Consider the following 13333-nt stretch of genomic DNA (forward strand, 5'->3'; position numbering starts at 1 on the left):
TTCGTTTCCGCCCGAGCGGATTGGGTTGTTCCCCAGCAATCCATCAAAACCCTCCTCCCCGACCCACAAACCCTCTCCTCTCTACACGACCCATCTCTCTAGAGAGAGAAAGTCGCCACCTTGAGGCGAAACCCACCTCCAGAACCGCCATGGATTCTCACTGAGCCGGAGAGGAAGAAGAACCATCGATCATCTTTCTCCAATTCTCTCTCTCTCTGTCTCTTTCTCTCTCTTGCCCGCTTGAGGAGGAGGAAGCCCAGGAGAAGTTTCGGCGTGAAAGATGTCGCACCCGGTGTTCCGGACGGCGCAGATCATGCCGCTGAGCTCGCAAGCTCAGGTGGCCGCCGCGAAGAACCCCGCCTTGCCTTGCCCGTTCCTGAAGCCCGTCCTGCCCGCCCCGAAGCTCGGCGGCCCGCCGTCGCCGCCGGTTTTCGGGAAGGCGGTTCGGAGAGTCGGCGTCGCGGTTAGGTGCTCTTCGGCTCCCGCTTATGAGCCTGCTGCGCTTGACGGGAGCTCCGGAGGAGGGGAGGCGAGGGCTCTCCTGGAGAAGTGCTTCCGGGCGCCGAGCTCGGCCGGCGGTGGTTCGGACGGTGGCGGCCCCGTCATGAAGGGGGGGCAGTTCGGGGCGCTCGGCGCGGTGACGCTCGAGAAGGGGAAGCTCGACATGACGCAGAAGCAGACCACGTCTAGCCCCGAGGTCTGTCCTTTTCCATCTCGGCTGCAATTTGAGAATTACCTGTTTCCTGTGGCGTGTTTCTTGTGGAATTCGTTGTGTTATTGTTGTTGTTGTGCGTTAGGAGACAGAAAGGAGAAGTAGGAAATGAAATTGTTACCGGACAACTGTGGAGGTCGGAGAATTGGAATTCATGGACAAAACGGTAGAGTTTCGGTCTTTCTGCGGAGGGAATTAAGCTCGTAGTATGGGCAGTGTCGGGTTTGGTGGGTGTTATACTGCCTTTGCATTTGAAAGGGAAAGAAGGAAGAAAGACTGAATAAGATAACATGTGAAAAAAAGGGTCATAGCCATTGGAGTTGATGTTGTCACTACCATCACGCAGTCCTACTTAGACATTGTAACCCTAAAATCGAGGGGAGGACCATAAAGAGTGTTCTATTTTATAAGACTGGAATTTCAATTGGACCATCTGGGGAGTACTGTGTTTTTGTGGTGCATAAAATCGAACAATTTGACTTAGAAGGTGGGATTTATTCTGCTTTAACTTCATCCCAAACTCCTTTGAAGCTCGAGCAATAAAGACATGCTCATTTCTTCTTTGTTAACTATGGACACGGAAAAGTTACATGACGTGATGTAAGCAGTCTTTGGATATGGAATTTTATGGGCTCACAGACTATTCATTTCATGGTCGAGTGGATGTTAATCGTCGGTGTTTGAACTTAGTACTCTAAAATGATTATTTATTATTATTATTATTATTATTTTTTTTTTTTTTGGGGGAGGTGGGACTTGCTAAAAGCAGTTGGTGCATTGCGTGATGTTACGTCATTATGCAATTTTCAACTTCAACTCCTGAGGGTTGAATTGTTTTATTCACATCGATGCCATAGATCAGTATGAACTCTGAGTGCCCTTCACCCATACTCACTGAAATTAATGTTGCTTTATGGTTTAGATTTTCGACATGTTGCTCTTGTAATTTGTCATGGTTAGGATTAACCTTCGAGGGGAGTCATTTTGTGGTTTAGATTAAGCTTAGAGGTGAGTCGTTTTATGGTATAGATTATTCTTCCAGTAGTCATTTGAGTAATTTGTTTCTTTCCAACACACAAACTGAAAGTCCCTCACCAAAGCCCAAAGGCTTTGAAATTCAAGTAGAAATTCACAATGAGGCACCAAGATGGTGCCAACCCATCCACAAAAGGAGCTTGATGCCACAAGAGGTCAAAGCCGATATAATAAAGGGCTCATTAATGAGATAGGGAATCTACAATGTAAATCAAAGTATTTACATCTTAAAATAAACCCAATATATCAAAGGTGAAAAATTTTAAACCAATATTGAATAATCTTGAACGGAAAACTCTTTTTCCTTTAAAAGCTTTCTGGTTCTGCCTTTCCCAAGCCAACCAACCAAGAAATGGAAAGAGGAACTGTGGCTATCCACTTTGTCTTATGGCAAGAAATAAGAATACCTTGCCATGCCCATAGTTCTTGCTTAATGGATCTTGCTATAAACCCACAATGCCCAAGAAGTTGTTGTCCCAAGACAATGAAGAAGTGTGACACGGTAACTAATCCCAGCATCGAAGTATAGAAAAAACTCGTAAGCAAGAAACTTCTACATATCCTTGATCACTAGAAACATAATTGTCAACTATAAACCAAAACTGAAATTCTACCTTAAAGTAGCTCTATTGCATTATATTTAATCTATGTTACAGCTCCATTCATTTAATGTTATTTGGTGTCATTGAGCAAAGAGATATCATTTGTCATGTGTATCTTCTAATTTTATGTATGGATAGTCAAAGGATTAATCATATAACAATCTAGATTTGGAATTAGAAAAATGTGAGGCTTGTGATGATTTTGAAATCTTCTATACTAGGTAATCAAGTTCTAGTATACTTATGCAAGAATATAATTAAGTTGGCTGTTTTGATTGGATTCTTTTATGGATTTATATCAATAGTCATATTTCGTGCTAGTAACCGTCAGTTCTTGACTTCTATAAAATGATTAGGAAATTCTTTAAGTTTACCCTACGAACTGAGAAATAACTCTAGCAATTTCGCATGGATAATTCCTTGAGAAATACAACTTCTTTATTTTCTTTGGCTTTTTATTCTTTTCCCTGATGTAGGCTTGTTAGTTTGCTTAAAATTCACGATTAGTGCTGAATTTTTTTTTACAGCTTGCGACAGGAGGAGGTGGCGGTGATATTGGAAAGAGGATCAGTCATGGGGGAGGTGATGGAGGTGATGACGATGGCGATGATGATGATTATTTTGATGACTTCGATGATGGCGATGAAGGTGATGATGGAGGGCTATTTAGAAGGAGGATGTTTCTTGAAGAGGTTTGCATTTATGCTAACACACATTCTTATACTTCAGAAAATGTCAATATATCTTATGCACTGGCCTGATATATTGTTTTCTTTCTCCCAGCTATTCGATCGCAAGTTCATTAATGCAGTATTAAACGAATGGCAGAAGACGATGATGGATTTGCCTGCTGGCTTTCGGCAAGCATGTGAAATGGTGTGGATTCTTCCTCTCTATGTTTTTCCAACTGTTTACATATCCAAGAGAATACTGAAAATGGCTTGCAGGGTTTGGTCAGCTCCGCTCAAATGGTTAAGTTTCTGGCAATCAATGCTAGACCAACAACTGCCAGGCTTATATCGCGATCGATACCGGAGGCCATGTCTAGGGCATTTATTGGCAGGTAATGGTGACAAATAACTTCCTTATGCTGTAGCTGGTCAGAAACAGTTCCAGCTTTAGTTTTTAAATCTTTAGATGAACTGCTATGTCTGTCAGCAGACAGCGATTTTGGGGATTGTGCAGGTGTGAATCTTAGATCAAGTAACCTCGTTGCTTCTCGAGGAGAGCAGCAATTTGTTCAAAGTTCTATTTATCTTTATAATAGTGGAGCAAATTTTTTGTAAACATTCTGAGTGCCGGATCTTAGTAGATGTTTGTTTCCCCACTTTGACAGTAAGGGGTGATGGGAAGCTGCTTCAACCATGGTTGGTATGATGCCTTCCTTCGATGGATCTTGTTGCCAAGGTTGGAGAGCCAGATTCCCATGTACCCTAGATATCTGAAGGGTCTAGATTCATAATTGGGGATGGTTTCCACTTCTTAATAGATTTTTCCCCACCTCTCGATTTCCTTGAGAAAGGACGCCCATTTAGCTATTTCAGAAATGAAAAAGCTCTTCAGACCACTGCTGTTTATCACCCAAATTATTTGAGGACCATCACAGCCAGTTGCTATCGATAGACTTCCTTTTTTCCGTCTCAAAGAAAGTGCAAGATGCACAGTTCAATTTTTGCACGTGACTTGCTTGTTATTGCCAACAAACTTACTCTTGTCTGTTGCATTTTTTGATAGGATGATTGCAGATCCTGCATTTCTATATAAGCTTCTCCTAGAGCAGGCTGCCACCATTGGTTTTGCTGTTTCATGGGAAATGAGGAATCGTAAAGAGAGGTTTGTGCCTCTCTTTTATTACAGGATATGCAGCTGTAATTGACGTGCTCCTTGGATACGCACAAATGACTTCTTTCTACTTGTTACAGGATAAAGCAGGAGTGGGATTTGGCGCTTATAAATGTTCTCACAGCATCTCTGTGCAATGCTGTTGTTGTTTGGTCACTCGCCCCTTGTCGTTCATATGGGGACACATTCCGGTTTGATCTACAAAATACATTGCAGAAGCTTCCCAACAATATATTTGAGAAGAGTTACCCAATGAGAGAATTTGACCTGCAAAAGAGGGTCCAATCTTTTTGTTTCAGAGCTGCAGAGCTGTGTATGGTTGGGTTGACTGCGGGGGCAGTGCAAGGTTCTTTGTCCAATTTCTTAGCAAGTAAAAAGAAGGAAAGGTAAGCATTTTTCTGAGGCAACTTTTTCCTGCTGTGGTAATGCTGCTTTGAAAGGATAATAAATAACAAGAATAAGGTTCCATCTTGCAATGGAAGAAAGTCCTAAGATTTATTTGCTGACCTAGAAATAATTGACAGGTTATCGGTGACAATACCCTCAGTGAGCACAAATGCACTTGGTTATGGTGCTTTCCTGGGCATATATGCAAACTTGAGTTATCAGCTTCTATGTGGATCTGATAGATTGTTGACGAATCATTTTGATGTTATTGGAGTGGCCCTGTTCTTTGGAACTGCTCTGAGGTGCTCTCTCTCTCCCTCTCTCTCTCTCTCTCTCTCTCTCTCAAGCTTGTGAGGATCCTTTCATCAGGCACTTCCTCGGCTAGTTATCAGCTATTTTGTGGTGGTGAATTCATGGAAGCTGAAAGTGCCGTGTGATTGTTTGATTGACTTTGAACATGCCTTGCATCTTATCATGGCTTTGGTCCTAAATTCGTCTTTTATTTTATGTAGGATTATGAATGACAATGGAGGACAGACATTGAGGCATGCCTGGCTTGGCATGGAGCCTGATCCACTGGCTCATTCAGATAGCCTTCTGAAGGCTTATAATAGGCCTGAAGAAGTTGTACCTAAGTCCTCTCCCAATTGGTTGATATCGAAAAATGCCATTGTTTCTGGTCTTGGACTTTTTGGTAGCAAGGAAGGTAACACAGATACTGTCAATGGGGAAGCACCGCCTCCAAAGGCAAGGAGGAAGAGGATAGTCAGGAAGAAGGTGACAACAAGTTGAGCATAGATTTGTTGTACTTAAGTCGTGCCTCCAATTTTGCCTTCTAATGGAGATATATGACCTTACATTCTTTGCTCGATTAACCTCGAAGATTGTGGATTACTGGGGCTCGTTGCCCGTCCAGAGCTGAAGTCTGAACACATGAGCTATGGCTGAAGAGATGGGTTGTCTTTTTTTTTTTTTTCTTCCTTCCTTTTCTCTTCCTTTTTAGGTACATGGGTTCGGGGAGGGTTGAATTTCTTAAGCATCATCTTTCCCTTATTGATTTGTTTTTGACAGTGGCACTTCCTATATTTTACTTGAAATACTCATTGTAATTTCTTTAGAATAAGAGGTGATACTCTGATACCCGCGTTGGGGATTCATGCAGTGAGACATTGAATTTACCATCTTCACATCAAGCTGGCGTTTGACATTGTCTTGGTACATTTTGAATCATCTGAATTAGGGGTTATATTGTCATGCACTGTTTCTTTCTTTGTTGTGCTCGTCTTGGATCGTATAAGCAAAGTTACACAAAGATACTATCAGCTTTATCGGCGAGCATCTGGATTTTTTAGTGTGGTTACCATTGGGTTAATTATTGGGAAAAGTTGATAGGAGGAGGGATGGTAAAACCAGGGCAAAAAACCTGAGAATCTCAAAATAAGATGATTTTGTATTTTTCCGTGCCCAGAGAGGCTGGGGTTTGCCTTTGCACAGATTTTGCTTGTTTAGGTGAGAATGGATAGGAGTGAGCAAAATGGACTGATCGAACTGAAGACCACCAGGGCTAGATTGGACCGGTTGGTTTGATCAGCGTCATCATCTGCTTCCCTTTTCCATAAAATTGGAATCGGAGTCATTGAGAGAGACAAATTGACTCGTGAGTGTCTTTATGTCATGTCTAGGCAGTCCGATTCCTAGTTCCGAGCTATTTTAAAGATTAGAGCTCCTGCTGTGAAGTCATATCATTGTTTTTTGCCTTACTGGCAATGTTATTTACAAGTGGGACGTTCACAGCATAGAGACGCTCGAAAGGAGGCTTGTCTTTCTCAGTGATATTTTGTGCACCATGATCATCGGGGATCAACCTCGTAGAGAAAGATCCAAGGACTGCTGTTTTGTCTTTGTGCAATGTTTAGATTGTACAAGGATGGCCGGCCTGATTGTCGAACGTAGGCAAAGAAGTTGGATATGTATATAAATTTATATATGACAGTGTCTGCTCCGAACATTGCCTCTAAACTTTAAGACTCGATTTTAGAGATGCCCTTTCATTGTACGAGGTGGATTTGTTGCATTTTCCACATAAAAAGGCTGCCAACCGAGCGAATATATTTTACGCTACAAATTCATTGTCCGCCATAAATTTTCAATTTTTCATTTTTTGCTTTTGACCTTTAGCTCCAAAGTTCAAAGTTGCAATTACTACTGTCTTTATTTATGGGAAAAAATACTAAAAAAATCCTAAATTTATTATGTTAATATCAATTCAGTCATAAATCTTTCAATTAACCAATTTAATTATATATATATTTTTTTCACATTGGTACCAATTAAGTTTATCGATAATCTTTCACCTTCTCGGGGAGGGATGGGGTGGGGATGCGTAAGTTTCGGGAGGTTTCGACTCCCATACCCTGCAAGAGGCGGGGCAAAAGTCTGGGAGTCAGTGTAAAGTAGGAATATAGTAGTACTGATAAAAAAAAAGTTTATTTGATAAATTTAGATCGGAAATTACTTATGTAGATATCGATCGTCCTCCATGATATAGGGTTAACATTGATATTTTTAAATATTTTTTTATAATTGTTTTAGTTTTTTTAAATGTTTAATTTTTTTCTTTGCTTCTCTTTTCCTTTATTTTTTCTTTTTATTTTTTTCTATTTTGGTTGGGAAGAGTCACCGAAGCTTGCTAGTCATTGAGCAAGGGCCGTGAAACCCTTATTGGCTGTTGGCGAAGCTAGCCTCGACATGGCTTAGTTGGCCGCAAGCAAAGGCAACCTCACCTATTGTTGGGGAGGCCATGGCCACCTTCGTTCGTGACTGGCGACGTTGGCCTCGCACAAATTTGGGTGAGGGGGCCTTGCTTGTGGTTGCTTGGCAGCCGTTGCGAGGCAACTAGGGCCTTGTTGATAGTGGGCAAAGGCAATCATGACCTTGTTAGTAGAGGTGTGCATGGTTCGGATGGGCGGTTCCCTGCCTAAAACTGAGAACCGCTCGCTAAGGACTGGTTCCAAAAAAATTGGAACTGAGAATCACTCGTTAGTTGTATAAATCTACTCGAGAACTAAACCACCAGTCTAGTTTGGTTTTTGGATGGATCCATGGAAATCCCGCCGCGAGTACTCTTCATATCAAATAATTTTTTCTTTTTTTAAAATTGAACCGGCTTAATTAAGGGTACCATTTTTCTTTATTTTATTGGAAACACTACCAAAGAAGAGAAATAGTTTTTTTTTTTTCCCCGTTTTTGAATCATTTTAGTTGAAATCTAAAATATTCTTTAAGTTCAAGGTTTTGAATGATTGTCATATGTAGATTGTCTTTTCCTTTATCCCCTAATAGTGCTCAATCTCTTACAACCTTTACTTTACTGAATTCTTTCTATAGTAACAATTCCACTGATACTACACATATTCTTGAACACAGTGTCCTATGTGAGTCCCAAAAGTATCGTTTGAATGAGCCATTTGTTAAATTACTGAAAGGCAGCTTACATACTTTACTAAATTCTTATAAAAACATGGAAACCATGAAAGGAGATGGAGCCCTAAAATTTAAATTTGCTAATTAGTTATTTCAAAATTTATTTTAATATTAAAAATTGATATATTATTATAATATAATCGGTCCGGTCCGAGTGGACGAGATTCGCCCATGGAACCGGGAACCGGACTAGTACCCACTGGTTCCCATAAATTGGAAATGGCAACCGGACTGGTTTCCTCAAGAACCATTGTTTTCGAGCAATTCCAGTCCGGTTCTGAGTGGTCTAGGTAGATCCTGGTTCTTTTACACACCCCTACTTGCTAGTCATGAGCAATGTTGCCTTCATCTGTGGTTGGCTAGGCCATGGCAAAAATGGCCTCACCTACGGCCGCTTGGACCTTGCCCACATTTGGGTGAGGTTGAGCAAGAGTTGCTAGCATCACTTGGATCTAGGCGAAGGTGCAACCTCGCTTGTGGTTGGTGAGGGTGTGGAGGCCCTCACCTATGTTTGGCGAGGATCGGGACGCCCTTGCTTAATTCAGCCAAGGGTTAGAAAAAAAAAACAAAAAAAAATCAAAAAATTGAAAAAAAAAATATATCAAAATATTATTAAAAATTATTCACATATTGACGGTGTCATGTGGGAACCTAATGTCCACTTAAATAATTTTCAGCTAAAGTTAGCTATATGAACTCAATTGGCAAAATATGAAAATATTTAAAGACTAAATTAGCAAAATCAAAAGATTTAGAATTAAATAAAAAAATAAAAAAATTACAATAGATTACAAATTGATACCACTACATGAAGTTCTTTTAAGTGATGAAAACTACAAACGGGGTTATGGATATAATCTCAAGTCTGATTTTGTCTGCCATGAACCAGAATAAACTCACTTTTCATGGATTTCATGAAAAGTTGTGGTCAAGTAGGAGACAGTTTTGAAGGACAAGATCATTGATCTACAACCTGTCTCTTCTTTTATCTTTCCTTGCCTTCTAAGTAAAAGGGCACAACTAACGATATTACACGCATAAAGGTACGACAAGCATACGACGCGAGAACAGAGATCCTAAATCCTTTATCCATATGTAGATAATATAATATAATATATTTATATGAATTATGACATGGAAATTCCAATTCGAAAGATGAAAGAAGAGTTCTGTTCCAGAGTTTGGAGGACATAGGAGTACTTTTTGCAAAATGGATTGTCCCATGTTTATTCAAGAAATGACAAAACACACTGAACATAAATAACATAGTTCTAAAAGTGAAAAGATATGGTAGTGGATTACATGCGAAAACCAGCTGAAGATGTGTTAGGGGCAAGGTATCTTGTCGATCATTGAACTAAGCAAGGAACCCACTCTTTATTCTATGCTGTCTTAGCTTCTTCTGTTCATAGATTCACTCTCCTTCACACGCATTCTTTTTCTTTTTCCGACGGTGGCCAGTCATATAAACACAGGCATACACACATCATGCACGTCGAAGTGTAGCCCTCATCGGCGACAGAGGACAGGCCAAAGAGAAATGGCTTTTCACGTCAGTCTGCTCCTCAAAGTCTTGCTCCTACTCGGCATAGCCGCAACAGGTAAGACGTCGCAGTGTGAACCTCACTAGTTATTCACAACAATTTGATCCAGTGATAAGCTCCGGAACTGACTTTTCTCACAAGGGTGTCGACAGTTGAGATGATTGAGGCACTGAAAGGCAGTACATCTTTCTCAGAACTAGGCAATGTAAATCGTGGGTATTTGCTTAGTTAGGACAACATGCTTGCTTTACATGGACTTTGAACCAAACTGTTAAGTTTAATTCTCGGCGTGTTTAGCTAATAGTTATCATTCTTTTTGGCCAAGGATAAATGACATTGTTCGTGGCTTTATGTCGCGGTTGATTGCATGATTCTAGTGGATGATTTCCGATTTTTAGTACTTGCCGTAGTTGCACGTTCTTCAATGTTGGATCCTTACGTTGGCTTAGGCTCATAGTACGTGGAACATAAAATAATTTTTTTTCCATCTTTTTTGGTTTTGTGTGATCAGAAGTAGCCTCTCAAGGGAACAGAAAATTTACTATACAAAACAACTGCAAAGAGACTGTATGGCCAGGGATAACAAATGGTGAAAGTTTCAACCGCAGTGGCTTTGAATTGAAACCGGGCCAATCTGCCGTCTACACTCCATCGGCGACTTGGTCCGGGCGGATCTGGGGCCGAACCGGCTGCAATTTTGATAAGAACGGCAACGGCGCTTGCCAAACTGGTGCATGCGGCAATTCCTTGAGCTGCCTTGGGCCTGGGAGCTCGCCTGTTTCGATTGCCGAGTTCACCCTCGGAGATCCAGATTATTATGACGTTAGCCTTGTGAGCGGCTTCAATTTGCCCATAGTGATAAAGCCCGTAAATGCTAAGGTAAATTGCAGCACCGCCGGGTGCGACGGAGATTTGAGATCGAATTGCCCCTCGGAGCTCACCGTCAAGTCCAATGGGAAGGTGATTGCTTGCGACAGCGCATGCGATAAATTCAACACGGATGAGTACTGCTGCAGGGGCGCTTTTGGTACTGCAGATTCTTGCCAGCCAAGTAACTATTCAAAGGCTTTCAAGTCTTTCTGCCCAGATGCTTATAGCTACGCGAAAGACGACCCGACGAGCCTCAAAACATGCTCTAGCCCAGAATACGTCGTGAGCTTCTGCTCGTCGAGGTAATTCTCGACATCTATTCTCTTTTCCTTGTTTTGATATGATCGCCAGTGCTTCGTTATCACCTACCGGAGAACATTGAGAAGTCGTAAGACTGCCATTTTCCGAGGCCTGAACCTCACAGCATCTGATATAATTCAAGTCTACACCATAAGTTACGTAAACCTTTCAGAAAAATGAAATGCTGAACTTATGCGGATTTGACGATACCGTTTATCGATAAATGCTAGCTTATCATAAGGGCTCGACATGTTATTATACCGATTCATCGAACATATGTGCATCTTGAATACAGGAATGGAACGGTATGCTCTGTTCATGACGGTACATTGAAATGCAGTGGATCGACTGATTTGAGGGCACCCTCCTACGGATGGTGGTTTCTGGCGATCGTGCTGCCCATGATCGTCGGCACCCATCAGTTTTTGGGGTTCATTATGTGAATCAACTTTTTGAATTTGTATATTGACGCAATCGTGTTGATTCGCGACTGTAATTTGGTGGTTTTTCTGATTTCCAAACAACGCGTGTGATTTTAAACAGTGAGAGATATATGCACAAAGAGGTACCAAGAACATGTAAATGAAAGGAAAGAAGTGCGTGTACATACAGTGATCCTTTATTTTTGGTTTAAGGGAGGCTTTTATTTAACGGATTTTTATTATGTCCGCTGACAAGATTAAAGACATAAGTCGCACATTCACCGCTAAATCACTGACATAAACAGTGAATGTGTAAATGTTTTTTTTTTTTTTTTACAATATCGGTAATCCTAATAGTAATCCTTATTTAAGAACTTTGGAAATGCGCTTTTGGGCCATGGATATATCATTGTTCTTCCAATATGGTCCTTGCATTTGTGGTTTGTGCAATCCAACCTATGCAATTCTACAACTTTGGCGAAGAATTCATCCATTTTCTATCGATGCCGAATTAAAAATATTGAAGGGGGAAAATTTACTGAAAATTTGCTTGATCTTATCTTGGACGAGTGCTTCATGCAAAATTGATTCCGTCTTTTTTACTGAAAGCGTCGAAGGAAATGCATTGATTCTGTCTTTTTTACTGAAGCGTCGAAGGAAATGCCACCTTATATGGTAAAAGAGAGGTAAGAGCTTAGTCTAGCAATTAGTCACAGGCAAATAAAAGTTATCCGAGAAGAAAATAAGAAAGAAACCCCGGGAAAGAAAAAAAAAAGAGAGAGATGCATCGGTCGGCCATCGACATTAGAGCTCCTACAATACATGAATCGTCGTCATGTGATATTCATGACGACTTAAATTGATTGTTTGTCCTCCAAAAGAATGTCTAGATCAGTAATTCGTTCGGTGAACAAAGCAATAAGAGTGTATAGATCGCATAAATGACTTGTGCTTAGGGTGCGTTTGGTTGGATTTTGGGGAAAATCTTTGGAAAAATGTAATGGACTTTAAGTTAAAGGAGTTTTCCAAAATACAAATTGTGTTTGTTAAATTGTAATTTAAAAGTCCATTGTGAAGTCTGTTTGAGTAAAATAGTATTTGGAGAGATTATATTTACAAAGGACTTTAGTGATTAAAAAAAAAAAATTATGAAAAGAAAAATAAAAGAGTTGGCTGGCGAGGTAAGACCTCAGGTAGCCCCCAAAGACGACCGGCGAGGGCTGCCTGGGGTCGGGCAACCTCCGGCGAGAGCCGTCTTTGGATTTGCTAGAGGTCGCGTGACCTCCAACGGACCTAGATCTAGGTCGCGCCTGAGGTGGCGTGATGATCGCCGCGACTCACTGGGGTCATGCGATTGGCTGGTGATGGTCGCTGCCGCGACCTTGCCGGCCTTAGCTATGACCTCATCGGCCTATCTCACACTCCTCACTGACCAACCACACGCCACTAGAGAAGAAGATGAACGATAGACATGGGGCTTCCGAGAATGCTAAAAGCCCAAGATAGTCTTGGGCTTTCAGCATTTTCAAGGCAAACTTTGCCTCAAGGTGAGTTTAAAAATGAAACCAAACACCCAATATTTGGCCTAAAGATCATTGGAAGCCCAAAGGCCCTTCCCAAAGCCAATTCCAAACCCCGTTGCTACAAAAGATCGAAAGACTACTGTGTAACTACACAGTAGATGAGTTGATGAGCAGATTGTCAACTCGAAACTAGCAAGCTTTCCAGTCAAAGATGGTCGTCACCAGCCTCGAAAATTTCAAAAGATGAAACCGATTCTAGACCAAGATATGATCCCCAAAGAAGAGGCCGTGGCCAAAACCGAGATGTCCGAGCTCTTGGCAGACGCAGAAGGAGCACTTGTGTTCAGACAAGCAACAAGAACGATTGTATTCTCTGTGCTGCATATGCAGATCATATGGCCATGACACTAAGTTTGTTGCCGTTTCAGATGCTGAAGATGTAGAAATCCTAATCATTCCCAAAGAGAATTGCTGCTACACGAGTGTACCAAGAGAGTTCTCGTCCGTACATGTCACCAACTATGCAGAGACTCACTCAAGGCCAAACCAGAGATTATTTGAATCTGGTTGGCGATGGAATGAGCCAAGACTGTCTTTGCCACATTCAGGTGGT

At 41.3% G+C, this 13333-nt stretch overlaps 2 protein-coding genes across 2 annotated transcripts; both read left to right on the top strand.

Moving 5' to 3' along the window:
- The first annotated feature begins 4 nt into the window (after positions 1-4).
- On the top strand, positions 5-5805 carry LOC104452727 (protein RETICULATA-RELATED 1, chloroplastic). The gene is made up of 8 exons (XM_010067195.3): positions 5-697; positions 2877-3041; positions 3133-3225; positions 3297-3412; positions 4084-4182; positions 4272-4577; positions 4716-4880; positions 5091-5805. The coding sequence occupies exons 1-8, from the start codon at positions 281-283 to the stop codon at positions 5368-5370; spliced, it is 1641 nt and encodes a 546-aa protein (XP_010065497.1). The 5' UTR covers positions 5-280; the 3' UTR covers positions 5371-5805.
- A 3726-nt stretch (positions 5806-9531) lies between these two features.
- Positions 9532-11430, top strand: LOC104452728 (pathogenesis-related thaumatin-like protein 3.5). Its single transcript, XM_010067196.3, has 3 exons — positions 9532-9662; positions 10117-10777; positions 11071-11430. The coding sequence occupies exons 1-3, from the start codon at positions 9602-9604 to the stop codon at positions 11216-11218; spliced, it is 870 nt and encodes a 289-aa protein (XP_010065498.2). The 5' UTR covers positions 9532-9601; the 3' UTR covers positions 11219-11430.
- The last annotated feature ends 1903 nt before the right edge of the window (positions 11431-13333 follow it).

Source organism: Eucalyptus grandis, chromosome 7 (genome assembly GCF_016545825.1).
Source record: "Eucalyptus grandis isolate ANBG69807.140 chromosome 7, ASM1654582v1, whole genome shotgun sequence".
Taxonomy (NCBI): Eukaryota; Viridiplantae; Streptophyta; class Magnoliopsida; order Myrtales; family Myrtaceae; genus Eucalyptus; species Eucalyptus grandis.

Bases quoted from the DNA above. Each gene is read 5' to 3' on its own strand.
- LOC104452727 (XM_010067195.3), top strand. From the start codon at position 281: ATGTCGCACCCGGTGTTCCGGACGGCGCAGATCATGCCGCTGAGCTCG. The intron at 698-2,876 runs GTCTGTCCTTTT...TTTTTTTTACAG, and splicing joins AGACCACGTCTAGCCCCGAG to CTTGCGACAGGAGGAGGTGG. The intron at 3,413-4,083 runs GTAATGGTGACA...ATTTTTTGATAG, and splicing joins TCTAGGGCATTTATTGGCAG to GATGATTGCAGATCCTGCAT.
- LOC104452728 (XM_010067196.3), top strand. From the start codon at position 9,602: ATGGCTTTTCACGTCAGTCTGCTCCTCAAAGTCTTGCTCCTACTCGGC. The intron at 9,663-10,116 runs GTAAGACGTCGC...TTGTGTGATCAG, and splicing joins ACTCGGCATAGCCGCAACAG to AAGTAGCCTCTCAAGGGAAC. The intron at 10,778-11,070 runs GTAATTCTCGAC...TCTTGAATACAG, and splicing joins GTGAGCTTCTGCTCGTCGAG to GAATGGAACGGTATGCTCTG.